Genomic DNA, 17,901 nt, shown 5'->3' with positions numbered 1-17,901 from the left:
TCTGCTGCTGGGTCCTCCTTCTCCTCCTCCACACCTGTGCACCCCCAGCTCCCCCTAGGCTATTCGACGTGCCAGGTACGCCGTTGTCACGCTGTCTTGGGGATGACGTGCCTGGAAAGCAAAAACCATACCGGATCTGTACTCCTGTCATCTCTGCAGTCACAGGCCGATCGGTGGCTGACCCCACACCAACTGCAGATCGGAAAAGTGGTGTGTGACAATGGAAGCAATCTGTTGGCAGCGTTGAGACTAGGCAATTTAACACATGTGCCCTGCATGGCACATGTGTTAAATTTAATAGTCCAACGTTTTGTCTCCAAGTACCCAGGATTCCAGGACGTTCTCACCCAGTCCAGAAAGGTGTCGGCCCATTTCAGACGTTCCTACACAGCCATGGCACGCCTTGCTGACATTCAGCAGCGCTACAACATGCCAGTCAGGCGTTTGATTTCTGACAGCCAGACTCGCTGGAATTCAACGCTCCTTATGTTGGAACGTCTGCTGCAACAACAAAGGGCCGTCAACGAGTACCTTTTTGAACTGGGTGGTAGGACTGGATCTGCACAGCTGGGGATTTTTTTCCCCCGTTACTGGGTGCTTATGCGCGATGCCTGCAGGCTCATGCGACCTTTTGAAGAGGTGACAAATATGGTCAGTCGCACCGAAGGCACCATCAGCGACCTAATACCCTTCGCTTTCTTCCTGGAGCGTGCCGTGCGACGAGTGACAGATGAGGCTGTAGACCAGCGTGACGAGGAGCTGGAAGCGCACGATTTCTGGTCGGAATCACCAGAACGAACCCAGGCACCTGCTGCAACGCAGGGAGAGGTGCCAGAAGTGGAGTCAGAGGAGGAAGGTGGCTTTGTGGAGGAGGAGTAGGAGGACCAACAGGAGCAGGCTTCCCAGGGGGCTAGTGGTGACCTTTTGGGGACCCCTGGTCTTGTACGTGGCTGGGGGGAGGAGACCGTGGATGATGCAGTCCTTGATAATGAGGAAGCGGAGATGGATAGCTCTGCATCCAACCTTGTGAGAATGGGGTCTTTCATGCTGTCATGCCTGTTGAAGGACCCCCGTATCAAGAGGCTTAAGGAGAAGGACCTGTACTGGGTCGCAACGCTACTAGACCCTCGTACAAGCATAAAGTGTCAGAAATGTTACCAACATACCACAAGTCCGAAAAGATGCGGCATTTACAAACCAGCCTGCAAAACATGTTGTACAATGCTTTTAAGGGTGATGTCACTTCAGGAACTCATCAACATTCCAGGGGCAGAGGTGCCAGTAATCCTGCCACGAGCACACCTGCAAGGACAAAGCCCTTTGGCCAGTCTGTAACGTCAGACATGCAAATGTTTTTCTGTCCAAGGCAGCGCCACAACCCTTCTGGATCCACCCTCAAAGAACGCCTCGACCGGCAGGTAGCGGACTACCTGGCATTAACTGCAGATATCGACACTCTGAGGAGCGATGAACCCCTGGACTACTGGGTGCGCAGGCTTGATCTGTGGCCAGAGCTGTCACAATTTGCCATGAACCTCTTGTCTTGCCCAGCCTCAAGTGTGCTCTCAGAAAGGACCTTCAGTGCAGCAGGAGGGATTGTAACTGAGAAGAGAACTCGCCTAGGTCACAAAAGTGTCGATTACCTGACCTTTATTAAAATGAATGAGGGGTGGATCTCGGAGGGTTACTGCACGCCGGAAGACTTGTTCTGACTTCTATGCAGCTGTCCTTCTCTTCAAGCCTCATGACTCCACACACAGCTGTCCTTTAGCGTCCTCCTCCTCCCTCCGCCACCGTTACAAACTAGGGTGCAAACCCTACTGGTTTAATTTTTTCTGGCCTCTGTGCTTCAGTGGCTGCAACCAAAAAAACTGGGCAAACAATGTCTACAAGGTCAACGTATGGCAAAAAATGACTATTTTCAGCATTTATATGGCATATTTTTTCTGGCAACTGTGCTTCAGTGGCTGCATCCAAAAAAATGCATATTTTCTGCATTTATATGGCATAATTTTTCTGGCCTCTGTGCTTCAGTGGCTGCAACCAAAAAAATGCATATTTTCTGCATTTATATGGCATAATTTTTCTGGCCTCTGTGCTTCAGTGGCTGCAACCAAAAAAATTTATATTTTCAGCATTTATATGGCATAATTTTTCTGGCAACTGTGCTTCAGTGGCTGCGACCAAAAAAATGACTATTTTCAGCATTTATATGGCATATTTTTTCTGGCCTCTGTGCTTCAGTGGCTGCGGCCAAAAAAACTGGGCAAACAATGCCTACAAGGTCAACGACGTTGACCTTGTAGGCATTGTTTGCCCAGTTTTTTTGGCCGCAGCCACTGAAGCACAGAGGCCAGAAAAAATATGCCATATAAATGCTGAAAATAGTCATTTTTTGCCATACGTTGACTCAACGTATATGGCAAAAATGACTATTTTCAGCATTTATATGGCATATTTTTTCTGGCAACTGTGCTTCAGTGGCTGCGACCAAAAAAATGCATATTTTCTGCATTTATATGGCATAATTTTTCTGGCCTCTGTGCTTCAGTGGCTGCAACCAAAAAAATTTATATTTTCAGCATTTATATGGCATAATTTTTCTGTCAACTGTGCTTCAGTGGCTGCGACCAAAAAAATGCATGTTTTCTGCATTTATATGGCATAATTTTTCTGGCCTCTGTGCTTCAGTGGCTGCAACCAAAAAAGTTTATATTTTCAGCATTTATATGGCATAATTTTTCTGTCAACTGTGCTTCAGTGGCTGCGACCAAAAAAATGCATATTTTCTGCATTTATATGGCGTAATTTTTCTGGCCTCTGTGCTTCAGTGGCTGCAACCAAAAAAATTTATATTTTCAGCATTTATATGGCATAATTTTTCTGGCAACTGTGCTTCAGTGGCTGCGTCCAAAAAAACTGGGCAAACAATGTCTACAAGGTCAACGTATGGCGAAAAATGACTATTTTCAGCATTTATATGGCATATTTTTTCTGGCAACTGTGCTTCAGTGGCTGCGTCCAAAAAAACTGGGCAAACAATGCCTACAAGGTCAACGTATGGCAGTTGTTTAAAGAGAACAGTAGATTACTAGCCAGCAAAGCTACCTAAGCTAAAATGTCCCTCAAATCCCTGCAGACTTCTGTCCCTCCAATACAGAGCAGTATCAAGCAGATTACTAGCCAGCAAACTTACTATCATCTGTCCCTGAAATCACTAACAGCTCTCCCCCTACACTATCTCTTCCAAGCACACACAGGCAGATTTTTCAGATACATTTTTGCCCTTGATCCCCCTCTGGCATGCCACTGTCCAGGTCGTTGCACCCTTTAAACAACTTTAAAATCATTTTTCTGGCCAGAAATGTCTTTTCTAGATGTTAAAGTTCGCCTTCCCATTGAAGTCTATGGGGTTCGCGAACCGTTCGCGAACCGCTCGCGTTTTTGCGCAAGTTCGCGAATATGTTCGCGAACTTTTTTTCCGACGTTCGCTACATCCCTATACACCACACCTTCAATAGTTTTCCTGCCTTAAGTGATAGAGTCCAGTGTACCCCATGCTCTAGTATTCTAGCTGGTTGTTAACCCCGTTGGCTTGGATAGTCCAAAAACGTGTTACATATACTGTAGTTATGTGTATATTTTCCAATGTATTAAGGCTCAAGTAAGCATTTTCTACCTACAATTTCCTGATCCTGCCCTAAAGTCTCAAGTAAAGCCTATGCATAAAGCAAATGCAATCAAAGCCACCTGTATGCATATTTTTAGCAGAACAGCTTCCAGAACTCAAGCAAGACTTGAAGTCATAACAGTGATTGAAACTGTCCCCACAGAACACACAAGTATTCTGTTTAGCCATATTGTGTCCTTTTTTGGTTTGCTTCTTTTTTATTATATTTTTTGGCTTGCATTCAGGGCAGAATCTTGGCCCTCTGGCAAGACACATATGATCCTTCTTGGGACAAACTGAAACTCTGTTGTAGTCTGTAGTTGTAGTCTATAGTCTCCTGCTTCCAAAATAATGTTAGGTTCTGATTTGTTTTGAGACTAAACAGAAAAGCAAAGTAGAGTAAAACAGAAAGCTGTCTGTAGAGCCAAGGGACACATTGGTTCGGCCCAAATGCCAGATGCCACATGGACAGCCTGTAAAAAAAAGCTCTTGCTACAACAGCACAAAATACCGACCCCAAATGTCTTTCCATTGACTCTACATTTAGCTGTTAAGTTCTAGGTATTATCAAGGAGGTGTAGAATAGCATGCAAAGAAAAGAGACAAGACTAATAAAGAAGTTGAGTAAGGACCAGGGCGGGAAGTAGGGTTGTGATGTGGAGTGAGCGGGACCTAGGGTGGGGCTTGGGCGCTAGTGTGGGCGTAGCCCAGGAGGCCCGAGAGTTTTGTTGTGCGGGGCCCCGTGATTTCTAATGGCGGCCCTGGGCGGCACTGTTGCCTAAATTGGCTTGGCCTGGCCCTGGTGAGGACAGGAGGAAAAATAGCCTATGATCTAAAGTTTTTTATTGGACCCCTGGCGTCCCAGTCCAATTCTGATCTTACTTAATAAGAACCACATAGATTCTTTGAAATATGCATAGGGTTTTATTTTGGGGTTTGTTGCTGCAAGGAGAGTGGAATTAGGATAGGAGGGATAGTGATGGCGGGGGAGGGGGGGATCAGTTATGCAGGGTTGTGGTCTCCAGAATCTTTCCAATGGAAAATACACGCATACAAACATATCCATTAACCTGCATGTTACCAATGGAATATGTAAAATACAAATTTGTTCAGTATGACAGAAAGGTATTTGATTCATCTTCTAGAATAAAGAATCATTTAATGTCTTTGCACAGAGAATAAATGGCTGCAGGATATTAACCACTAAGCAAACGAGCAGGCTGTGAGTTGAAGTCAGTGCATGTGCATATAGTAAATATAGCTTTCTTACGCTACTACTTCTATTGTAGTTACTTGAACCAAGTATCCTGGTTCTTTAAAGAGGTACATCCTTTAGTGGGTGTACAACTCCAATGCCATATATATGAATGGGACATGTTTACAGATAAGGGATCTTTCTTTAATTTTGATCCACCTTACCTTAATTCTACCAGAAAATGATTTAAAGGGAAACTCCACACAAACATAACTTTGGAACAGTTCCCTAAGCCTAGTCTCCTGCTCTCCTGCTGATCTGTCTGACTACTTTGCTGAGCTGTCTGACTACTGTTACTTTGTTTCAGCAGCCATCTGTCCTCAGCCTATATCCTCTAAACCCCACAATTGGGGTTTGCCTCCAGTAAGGATTGATGAGGTGATGTTATTGGTGTCACGTGACTCATCAAAATGTGTACATTATAACACATATAGTGAATAAAGTACCGCCTCTTGTAAATTATAAGGATATTATAAGTTACCAAGGAGTTTCATGACCATATAAAAACATGCGGCCGAAAGCCAAGTGCTTTTATACAGGTCATGGAACTCCGAGGTAACTTCTAATATCCTCATATTTTGCAACAGGGGGTACTATATTTATTATAATACACAAGTTTTAGTGAGTCGTGTGACAGAAATGACATCATTTATAACTGATGACATAACTACTCACCGTTTATAAGGATATCATTTACAAGATATTCATGGCTTTTGTGTATTATATAAAGCTATAAGAAGACCCCTCAGAGTTCCTGGAACTATGTAAAAGTACCCGGACTCTGTCCGTCCTCCTTATAAAGGTCTGGGAATCTGATCTATCTAGAATGTATTCTATATTTGGGAGTACTGGCGTTATTTGGTAAAGGTATTTGCATCCAAACACACACCTTGAACTTGAGTATAGTTATTCCAAGCACCATTGCGTCTCCTGCCTCTGCTGAATCACATGCAACCCTGGAGCCACCACCACTCTTTACATGGCTGTAATCCAACTTCCCACTTGTGCCCAGAGAATCATGTGCAAAAGTAATTTTAATGCCAAGCATAGGAAAGGACACTATCCCCACTCAAACAATTTTGACTGCAACTTGCATGTGATTCGCAAGACCACGTGCTATTTTGACATATTGGGTAAAATTGCAGTAGTCACAAATCTGGGCTGGAATTCCCTGGAATTGTAAGAAAAAAATGGCAAAATTTGTCCAAAAAAGCACTTTCAAACCTACCGCCTTGGCATTTGTAAACGAGCCTTATTATTTATAAACACCACAATAGCAGGCAATATAGATCAGGCAGAGAAACTCTGATCTTTGGCTCCATATATTGTGGATTCATACGATTTTCGGACCATGTGTGGAGAGTCCTGACATTTTTCGTCCGGCGGAGATCGGTCGTTTGGTCGATCGGACGGGTTAGAAAATTTCTGTCGCCTGCCTATAATATCTCTGCACGTATTGCCGATCGTACGATTTTCAGTGGGAGACTGTCACCAGCTTTGTCAGACATAATTATCGTGCGATTGCTGTCAGGGGCAGAACATCGGCTGATCTGTTCTTTAACTACTTTATTTGATCGAAATGGTAAGACTTTTATCTGAATGGTTAGTGGAGGGTCGGGAGATGGGAAAGTCCGATCGTACATTGATTCGTACGATCGGATCTTTGCGTCTATGGCCAGCTTTACACTCGTTTTCTCAACTTGTATTTATCAGTGTCATTTTTACACAACAGTTCATGGTGACTTTGCATTGGATAACTGTACTTTACACGCTGCAAACGACGTTTTCTGTATATAGTTTACTAGATGTTATTTTAAGACTGTCATTTATATAAACAATGAACTATTAAATGAGAAAACATACTTTTTATGCACCAAATAAGGACATGTATGTACTGCAGCTCTCTATTCTTCCCAGACCTCCAGAAATCTGATCACATTCTTCAGCAATTATCCCAATCCAAAACCATCTGGCTTTAATTCAAACACACAGCCAGTTTCATTTTTTGACACAAAGGGGAGCTTATATAATAAGGTATTCTGCCCCTGAACCAGTAGCTCAGTCTAATTATATTTGGCTAAAAGAAAACATAGCGTGTAACTTTATACCCCCTCGCAAAACGTATGTTCTTTCCCCTTTTGACAAATGCCTCTCTGCACCAATAAGTGGTTATTAACAATTTGAGTAACCTTTCTCTGGTCTCCTGGTGGGACAGTGTGCCCCCTCAACAGTGCTAAACAAGTGTCAGCCAATGGCTGAAGCAAAGTCTTGTTATTCTAACACCATGCACATTTGTTGCACACACTAGGGCTGCCCATCCCATTGATGTTCTTTTAGGCCAGTGTCACATATAGCTATTGCCTCAATGACTTTTCTGGAAACGAATTAAGACAGCTAAAGGCCTATTCACAATCCATGATCTTTCCGGATTTTTGTAGCAACAACTTGCCCCAGGCAACGTATTGAAGTTAAACATCAACTTGTTCACACTGGATACATCACCCTGGGATCCCTTGTAGAGCTTGGCTTGAGTGATGGGCGAATTTGTCCCTTTTCGATCCACAGAAAAATTCAGAAATTTCCTGCGAAATTCACAAAACGGTGAAAAACTCGCAAAACGTGAATTTTGATGCCTGCATCTATTCTGATGCTCGTGTCAATTTTGACGCTGGCATTAAAATCAATGGGTGTCTGAATAATGTCGACGCATGACAGTTTTGACGCAAGCGACTTTTCCGTCGTACGACCAAATTTTTTTGTATTTGCCGCGAATTCGCGCCTGCCGAATTTATTCGCCCATCACTACTTGGCTTGCATTTGGGTGTTTATTTCCATGCAAGCAGCAAGCTATGGAAGAGTTGTTACTAATTTGTTCTACTCGTAAATGCTTTTAGACCCATCATGTGTTCTGTAACCTAATCAAAATACATTTTAAAGGTTATCATTGCTGTCCCTAGCCTCAGGCCTGGTATTTAAATACTCTCTGCTGTTGAATATTTGCTCCTTCATAGATAGGAAGTCACAGTTTGTTTTCTGACAAACAAGAACATGATGGCCAAATCAGAATGATCAAGTAAATTGTTATTGTTGTGTTTGTTACTTTGATGAGGTATGAAATAGAAACAAAAAGAAATGCGGCTCTCTACCCGGCCGTTTCACATATTTACTATACCTGATTCACAGGGCCCGTCATGTGCAACTGTAAGATTGGCTCCAGGGTAAGCATTGGCCACCTCTTTTAATTTACACAGCTGGGAATAAGTTTTTCCATCTGATCCACAGACAGCTGTGTTAAATAGACACACACACTGGGGTTCAGGGACCTCTCCATGCCTGAGGTCTCCCATGTCTAGCTGACATTCTAAGTTATCACCACATTTCCCATAGAAGTGGTTGGTGTTGTCCAAGTCACAAATCTGCCCTTCCAAATTGGCACATTCTAAACAGCAGTCACAGTGGTCCCGTACAACTCCTGCCAGACAGCCCCTTGGTAGTGGGCATTCTTCTGGAATACAGTCTGTGCAGCTCTCCCCTTCATCCAACAGTCTTTGCCAGCCTCGTTGAAGGTAGTCAGCCCCACTGGGACGAGACCAAGCTGGGAATATTTGCAAGTAGCTGACATACAACAAGAAGAGCAGTTCAGCGGAGATCCAAACAGCATGGTTAAACATTTTCAGAAGGGTTTTCGGGCAGTGCAGCCAAAATCCATAACTTGTGAAGGCATTACTTTGATATCTGTGTTTGGTATCAGTAAGTCATGCACCTGGCTCCGTGAGACTGAAATACAAAAATACATTGATTTTAATATGATGCAACAATATTCATAATAAGATACAAAGGGAAATGCATGAGTAAATTTTGCCTTTGAATACTTTGTGATGGGCAAATCTGACTTGTTTCGCTTTGGCAAAAATTAGCGAAATGGTAAAAATCCACAGAAATGCATTGAAGTCTATGGCCGATTTTTTTTTTTTTTGATGCACAACAAATTTTTTCACCCGTTAGATCTATGGCCATCATTTCTGTGGCGAAAAATATAGCTCATCACTAATTTTGATTCATGTTGACTAGGGTGTTATATTTATCTTCGTGTTTTAAAGTGACTATAAAGAGGGAGACTATACTTTCAAATAGAACATTTGCCCATTTCATTGACCTATTTGAAAATTTTAATAGCAACCTAAAATATCACCAATCATTTGTTTTTAGCAACTTTCTGCCTTTGAGTGGTGGGTAAAATATATGTCTCTACCATCCCCAGCCAGTGTTTTAGCCACAGTGCTGGAAAGGCTGCAGTGAATCCATGGCTGGGTAATCAAACAAACCACAAGTTATAAAAAAATGAAAAGAATAGGATGAGTGTCTAAAGGTGGCCATACTTAGAGAACCACTCGTTTGCTGATGTTGCCAAACCAGTGGATTTCTCCCCGATATGCCCACATATCAAGCTGATCCAATCATGGGCCCTAGGGCCCAACAATCGGATCATAACGAAGGGTAAACGGACGGTTGGATCGCAGGACCACATTAACTAACAGATGCGCGATCCAATGGGATTTTTAGTCCTGTCTGATCGACATCTGGCCTACTTTAGGCCAGATATCGATTGGGAAAGCCCATCAGAGGTCCCCATATATGAGCCAATAAGCTGCCAACTCGGTCTGTTGGCAGCTTTTATCGGCCCGTGTATGGCCACCTTAACTTGCTCCCAAAATGAATGGATGAATGCAGTAGATTCCTTACCACTGAATGTCCGCAGGCCCAGATTTCCTTGCATCTGCTAACAAAAGAACCTGGCCATGCCCTTATTCCATTAAGGTATATTTGATTTTGAACATAAAAAGATAATTTAAATGAATCCATACAGTAGCAAATGTTAGAGGACAGACAAATACAAAGCCTGACACCCAAAAAAAAACCTTCTGAGATGTGACCTCAAGGTACTCAGATACCTTCACAGATACCTCTCCTTAATATTTACAGTATCTGCTATCTGATTTGCCAAGCAAATGTTCAAACAATTAACCTGGCCATGCCCCACTACATTAATAAATAGCTGAACATAAGCAAAACTTGACACCTAACAAAAACCCCCTCTAAATGTGACTTCAAGACGCTTAGACGCTTAGATACCTTCAAAGAAGTCCCTCCTTTCTGTATATCTATCTACGGGGTCTTTTTTGCCAAGCAAATCAAATGATTTTAAGTTATGAATCACCTCACATTGCCTCTCAGTTCTCACAGTATGAGAACAATCTGTAAAACACAATTTTGGGATTGTAGCATCTAGCTGTATTTGCTCTTCTCTAAATGATAATCCTTTGTTAGCCATAGTATATTCTGTATATTCCGTTGCCTTTACAAAGGGCTATAAATAAAATGCTTTCTGTTTTCTGCAAGGTTTTGGGGGAGTGAAATTAATAACAGGTGCACACATTGTTTCTGCTCATGTATAATATAGTAACCAATCAGAAGCTTGCATTTATTTTCAGATGTTCAGATGGACATTGGTTGCTATGGGTTTCTTGCGAAAGCTTTGAGAGTTATTATACTCCCCATGGGTTTCATATAAAAGGGATTTAGACCAAAAGTCTCTTTTGTGATTATGTGAATGCATGATGTTCAGATAAAGTTTTTAATTTCATAGATATTTAAAGATACCAATGCACCTTAAATATATTTAATGGTGTTTTCATTTGAAGGTTTTATTTCTCCTTTAAATTCATGAACACCAGATGACATTGTGCAGAGACTGCAGGTATAAGGCGTCTTTACATTTATGCAAAGGCTTCCGTTTATGACCAGACCAGATGTGGAAAAATTCTTCTGCATTCAAACAATATCCCTGTCTACGTCTTCAAATGCTGACAGAAAGAAATTCTATCAGACAAAACTGACATCCAAAAGGCAACCATAATTATAGTAGAACGTGCCAGGCGGCAAAGGTTATAGCAAGTGTATGGAAAACAAGATCACTTTTTCCTATTATATATTATAATATAATATTATTTATGTGTTGATGAATTTCCAATTTAGAGCACAACTTGGTGTCAGTTCAAAGAGGGGAGCTGAATGCATAGACTGACTATGTGGTTGACATCCTAAAGACCGGTTTCCTTGTTAATTTCCTCAGTGTTGTGTCTGGTGATCATTAGGAAACCTATAAGCAGGGCCGGCCTTAGGCCAATTGGACCAATTGGGCCCAATTGGGCCCCGCACCTCTGGGGGGCCCCGCACCACAGGGCAGCACAGATAATATTTCCCTCAGCACATGATGCTGCCTGGCCTGCCCCCAACTTTGAGAGTCCAGCCCATCCCCAAATCCATAGGTCTAGCCTGCCCCCAACTCTCATAGGCCCAGCTTTCCTCCAACCTTGATAGGCCCTGCCTGCCCCAAATCCAACCAAGCCTGCTCCCAAGCTGAATCGGCCCAGCCCCAAACTAATTGGCCCAGTCCACTCTCCTATTTCCTCCCTCTCTCTCTTACCCTGTGTGCCCCTATTATGTTACCTTGTCTGCCCCTTTCCTTTCTATTTTGTGCCTGTATGCCCTTATTTTCCTAAATACTTGGTGTGTCAGTAGCCAGCAACACTTTGTCTAGGGGCCCCGCCAACATGGTCCCAATTGGGCCCCACATGTGATAGGACCAGCCCTGCCTATAAGGAAATATCGCAGTGGAGCTACTCTATCCAAGCTGGCCCCTTCTCCTTAGGTTTCCATTTTCTGACTCAAGAAATAACCAACACAGCAAATTCCTTTCAGTGATTAAAATAAAAGGAATGGCCCCAGTATCCACAAAATCTCAAAGCATTCAGCATTGATCTGCATATTATTGTGCTTCACTAGGAGACCATTTTTCTTGGAAGCCCTTTCAACAACTTCTCCTATGCTTGCATGGACCACAAGCACGCTCTTTTTGGTGGCAGGTTTTATAGTAAGTGCACGTGCATTAAAAAGCTCTCTCCTTGTTTGCTTTTCTTGGTTTGGAACGCTTGAGATCTCTGGATTTCAAGACTGTTAGTGTACTCTGGTAGTAAAGAGAGTCTGGTTTCAATTGAGAGCCCAATAAAAGGCAGCACAAGCAGCTGTTGGAGAACAGGCTCCACTCACTTGTTTAGATTGTATCTCTCCTATGCACCTACGGTTTCCAGATGAACACTCACATTCAAATTTATTGTTTTGTCCTGAGTTTATTACCATTGATGGGAATCTTTCCATCAGACAGTCCTTTCGATTTACAGCAGTAGGTGAGACTATTTAAGTGACGTTTGAGTGGAGGCATCAAGATCACGAGGCTGGGGAACTCAGTTTTAACTGATGTACATTCAAAATTTTGCATGCAATTTGCAGATTATCTATCCAGTGTACATGGATCCAGATGACATCAATTATATCTTTGCTGCCTTCCCAGACAAAATAGGACATTATTGTACATGGACCACTGTTGTGATAGTTACAATGAAAGAGTGGCACATATTTAATGTAAATGTATTATCTTGCAGGCAATAGGAGCAGGAGCCAGCTCATTTATTAGTTGGTTTTTTAGAGTAGGAATAAAGGAGAACACCTGGAGGAAGTCCAAACAGAACATTCAGACATTGGTCGGAATCAAACCCAAAGACCCCAGCACTACAAGGCTGCAATGCTAACCATCGTGTAAGCAAACTGACCACTGTTCCACTATGTCTCTGAATAGAAGGTCTGTCACTTGTCTACCTCGTTTCATGGCTAACTTATTTAAAGGCATCCTGTAATAGTTTCATCCTAACCCCTATGATCCAACCACACTCAGCGAGGGTTTGCAACATGATACACTCCTAGAATTGAGTAACTTCAAAACAGCTGCTGTACAAAGACTACCAGATTTAGTGTTACTCTCCAGAGCTTTGTCTCTGTATCTAAACCAGCAGCATGTTTGCCTGGAATATTTGCATTGATGAAGGGGATACAGACCACATCTGAGAAATAAAGGGTGTTTATTTTTCCATTCCCACTTGCCGGATGGAGTGGATATGCTGCTATCATTTACATTCTGTGAGCATGGAGGTTCTCAGCCACATCGTAAATCACTATCACAAGGGTCCAGCTGTTACAGAAAACAATTCTCAGTTCCTTCTGTCAACTATTGGCTTGCTCTTTATACTGGGAATTGTAATTTGCAAAGGTTAGGAGCTCCAAAATGCTATATTTCTAATCCAAACTTGCATAGGTTCATATAGTTCTATGTGTCCCTTCTCCATCCTTAGCTATCATATGCAACAAATACAGAATACAGAAGTCAGTGTTACAATAGAAAATATAGAAAGTTCCATATCTAAAAATATATGAGTGTAATAGATATGTATGGAACATATTTTTGCTTCAGTAGGTTCCATATCCACAGCTGCCCAACACATTCATTATACATCATGCTAAACAATATTTTTCATGAAATAAAAGTGCCCCATACCTCCATTAACATCCTTGTCTGGAGATCATGGTGAGAAAGGAGCAGCTGACAGTTAGTTGGTGAGCAGTTCCATATAGTGCTGGCAGCTGGTGGGTTCCAGAGTGCAGTAGCTCTCCTGCTCTCTACTGTATGTGTTGAAGGGTTGCAACCACTGCAGTTTACGATTGCTTTTCCAATAGCCTTTATACTGTCTCCTGTTTGAATGAGAACCTGTGATGTCAAGCTGAAATGTGATCTCTCCAAGTCCCATCCCCCTATCCACAGACCACTGCTAAGATATGCCACTTCTTGCCTCTCTCTCTCTCTCTCTCTCTCTCTCTCTCTCTTTTCGGCTTCCTAATGCTAATTCGTTCAAATGCAAAACCTTACCACCATATGTCTCAGTGCCTTTCAGACAGTTGCAAATAATATTGGGATAGTTATTGTCACATGTGACCATTTTCCAGGCTCCACTCCTGCCTTGAACAATCACAGCAAAACTGCCAAAGGCATCTCAGGGCTGTTTTCTCTGCTTAACAGAAGGGTTATATAACAAAGCAATAAAGAATTTGTACAAATTCCGTACTATGTTTTTACCTAGTAAATTTCAATTATCTTCCAATTATATTTTCCAGATAACTTTAATCCACAACGGGATCTTCTTCTGATGGACTTCCAAACCGATATCTAACCAAACGTCATCTAGATACCTATAAGGAAGATTGGAAAATCCCATCAGACAAGGACTGCAACGGCACAGTGATGCGGTCCTCTGCCGAAGGGTCTGCATACGCTGCTATAATGATCCAATCATTGGCTTCGGGGGAAAAGCTCAGATTGGCACAATTCAGCCAATCAGTCAAAGTTCTGCTTGTTTGAGACCTGACCAGCTGAGCAGATCTATTTGTGTATTGCAAGCTTAAAGGGATCCTGTCATCGGAAAACATGTTTTTCTCAAAACGCATCAGTTAATAGTGCTACTCCAGCAGAATTCTGCACTGAAATCCATTTCTCAAAAGAGCAAACCGATTTTTTTATATTCAATTTTGAAATCTGACATGGGGCTAGATATTTTGTTAATTTCCCAGCTGCCCCTGGTCATGTGACTTGTGCCTGCACTTTAGGAGAGAAATGCTTTCTGGCAGGCTGCTGTTTTTCCTTCTCAATGTAACTGAATGTGTCTCAGTGGGACATTGGGTTTTACTATTGAGTGTTGTTCTTAGATCTACCAGGCAGCTGTTATCTTGTGTTAGGGAGCTGCTATCTGGTTACCTTCCCATTGTTCTTTTGTTTGGCTGCTGGGGGGGGAGGGAGGGGGTGATATCACTCTAACTTGCAGTACAGCAGTAAAGAGTGATTGAAGTTTATCAGAGCACAAGTCACATGACTTGGGGCAGCTGGGAAATTGACAAAATGTCTAGCCCCATGTCAGATATCAAAATTGAATATAAAAAAAATCTGTTTGCTCTTTTGAGAAATAGATTTCAGAGCAGAATTCTGCTGGAGCAGCACTATTAACCGATTCATTTTGAAAAAAATGTTTTTTTCCCATGACAGTATCCCTTTAAAGAGATACTGACACCAGAAATTGAACCTTTTTTTTACATAGAATTTACCATAAAATTTACTTTGCATGCTACTTATAATTTTGCCATAAAGTATTGGCCCAATGCTTTTTCATTACCTATCTGACTCCCTGTGTTCGTCTATGAGGGGGCTGCCATATTTGTGCAGCAGGAGTTCGTTAGCATTAGAAACTAACTGACAGGCTGAGAAGGGACAGTCAAGTTGGCAAAACAATCAGGTTTAGGAACTTCAACTAACAATTACTTACATAAACAAACCTCTCAGCAAAAAACAATCAGCATGACCTATAGGTAACTTTTAATGTACATTCAAAAGTAGTTTTTAATTGTCAGTATCACTTTAAGTTAAATGCAAATATTTTCTTAAAAAGTATTGTAAAAAACTACTGCAGCAACAAAGCACCAAAATGGGACATTTTGAAATTCTGCTCCTTGCCCAATATGTAATAAAGGGCATTAGGTTTGCCCTTGTGCAACCAATCAGATGATAGTTAACCGTAAATGCTATTTAAGGAATAATTGCTATTGGTTGCCTAGGGCGCCTTGCTGCCATGGCCCGGAGATGAAAGCATTCATCTATTTTATCTTCTCCTCTATACCTACTGTATAAAATTGTGTTATGCACGATTGTTCTGTTTACACAGTTTTGTTTACACATTTATCATCTGACTTCTGCGCAATTGCCTCCATTTTGCTTCAAACTGCACATGGGTTGTGGTAAAAAAAAGAGTGCCACACTTTCGGGAGGTGCAGAACATTTGGAGAAATCGCATTCCGCCCTTGTCACAGCAGATAATCAAATCCTTAAAACAAAATTGCGGCATTCTGGGATAAAAACATGTCGATTGCACTCGAAATTGCACTTTGCTAACTGCACATGTGGATGTACATGAACCCTGTTACTTTTCCATAGGTTTCCTGAAGAAATGAGTGAACAACAAGTAGAACTATATAGGAGTGAGCATGGCAGGGCTTGTAAAGTCCCGGTTAGAAGGTTACCCATAGCCAATGTGCTTTTGTGTAAGGGAAAGGTCTCCAACAAATTATACCCAAATGTTAAGCATAAGTCTATCATATAAGAGAGGTGTATAGGTGCTACAAACTATCTTCCTGTTGACTTAGTCCGATAATGCAAAAATATCAGAAGAAAGAAACTCTTTGGGGCAGATTTATCAAGGGTCAAAGTAAAAAAATTAGAAGTAAAAAAATAAACATTTCGAACTATTTTTTGTGTACTTCGACTAGGGAATAATCCAAGTTCTATTCGAATTTTAAAAAAAAAAATTGAAAATTCGAATATCAAAATTTATCATGTAATAATCTTATTAATAATCCGACTTCGACCATTCGCGATTAAAACCTGCCGAAGAGTTTTTTTTATCCTATGGTGGACCTCCTAGAACCTATTTGGAGTCAATTGGTGGACTTTGAAAAATGTAAATTTTTTGGGAAAAATTTTGACTCGAATTCGATCGAAGGCGCTTTTACTTCGATTCGTATGATTCAAATTCTAGCAAAAATGCACCTATTCAGTCGAAAAACTGACCTTTTTGGCCAAAAAAAATCTTTGACTTAATTTCGGTTGGTCTTTTTGAATTCGAAGTTCGAAGTTTTTCAAATTTGAAATTTGATCCTTGATAAATATGCCCCTTTATGTAGGGCATACCACTCTTCTCTTAGACAAATTTCCCAAGTGGCAGTAAAATTCATTGAATTTTCCCAAATACATCCAGGTAACATGCTTTACTGTCATACACCCCCACACTGTATATTCTCTCCTGTTTGGAGGCAGCATTTGGTTGGGGCTGCGGATAGTGAAAACTGGCACATTCTTATGCCCAGTGCCCAAGATTACAATATTGTAATTGAATGCTGTACCATCAAATAGGCAGGTTGTTTAACAAACAAGGGAAAGTTGTGCTCACCACTATTTTTTAAAACCATTAGGCGGGGGTGCAATGAGGGTGTGACCACAAAATACATATAGTCAACTACAAGAGGTCCTCTGCACTCAACCCATTATCAATATATTTAAGACAGAGACATTTTGTGCATACTGCTACTAAAAAATGCCTTACCCTTTAAACAACACAGGGATTGTTTGTCCATATATTGCAATATATTTAAGCTGGCCAACTACATCAAAGTCATCCCATATCTGGCCAGTCCTACGCTCAATTTTCATCTGATTCATTAAGAATTCAATTGCTTAATTATACATTTTACAAAGGGACTAAGTTTTACCTGCAACTTACTAGCTGCTTTCAAAGTAAAACTCCCAAACTTGGCTGCCCTTTTATTAGACACCAAGGACCTCTTGTAGTTGACTATATATATATATATATATATATATATATATATATATATATATATATATATATATATATATTTATATATATATATATATATATATATATTTATATACAGGTATAGGATCCCTTATCCGGAAACCGATATCCAGAAAGCTCCGAATTACGGAATGGCTGTCTCCCATAGACTCCATTTTATCCAAATAATCCAAATTTTTAAAAATGATTTCCTTTTTCTCTGTAATAATAAAACAGTAGCTTCTACTTGATCCCAACTAAGATATACTTAATCCTTATTGGAAGCAAATAAAAAAGAATTGCGAGTAGACATAAGGCATGAAGACCCAAATTACGGAAAGATCCGTTATCTGGAAAACCCCAGGTCCCGTGTATTCTGGATTACAGGTCCCATTTAGATGTGATAAATTATATCAATAGTGATGAGAAGTCTAGAGCAGTCTGAATAATAAAATAAACCATCTGATTGGTTAATGAAATTTAAGATCTGAGAATACTTTGCTAATGCCACATAAAAGTTCCTACAACACCCTAAATCCATTACTAGGTGGCATCTATATGCAGGCCCGGACTGGCAATCTGTGGGTTCTGGCAAATGCCAGAGGGGCCGCTATAAAGTCCAATATAAGGTCAGT

The 17,901-nt window shown here is 41.2% G+C and overlaps 1 protein-coding gene across 2 annotated transcripts in view; it reads right to left on the bottom strand.

Moving 5' to 3' along the window:
- The window catches only part of kazald1.S (Kazal type serine peptidase inhibitor domain 1 S homeolog), a 144,863-nt gene that overhangs the window by 16,011 nt on the left and 110,951 nt on the right, over window positions 1–17,901 (bottom strand). Inside the window, exons 1-2 of one of the 2 annotated variants that reach the window (XM_018226915.2) lie at window positions 13,375–13,614; window positions 8,098–8,702 (exon numbers count right to left, since the gene is read on the bottom strand). In XM_018226915.2, the coding sequence (XP_018082404.1) occupies window positions 8,098–8,596 (499 nt within the window). In that variant the 5' untranslated portion in view covers window positions 8,597–8,702; window positions 13,375–13,614. 2 annotated transcript variants of the gene reach the window in all.

This window comes from Xenopus laevis, chromosome 7S (genome assembly GCF_017654675.1).
Source record: "Xenopus laevis strain J_2021 chromosome 7S, Xenopus_laevis_v10.1, whole genome shotgun sequence".
NCBI lineage: Eukaryota > Metazoa > Chordata > Amphibia > Anura > Pipidae > Xenopus > Xenopus laevis.
Note: the sequence above shows the minus strand (reverse complement) of the source record. Positions and strands in the feature narration are given on the sequence as shown.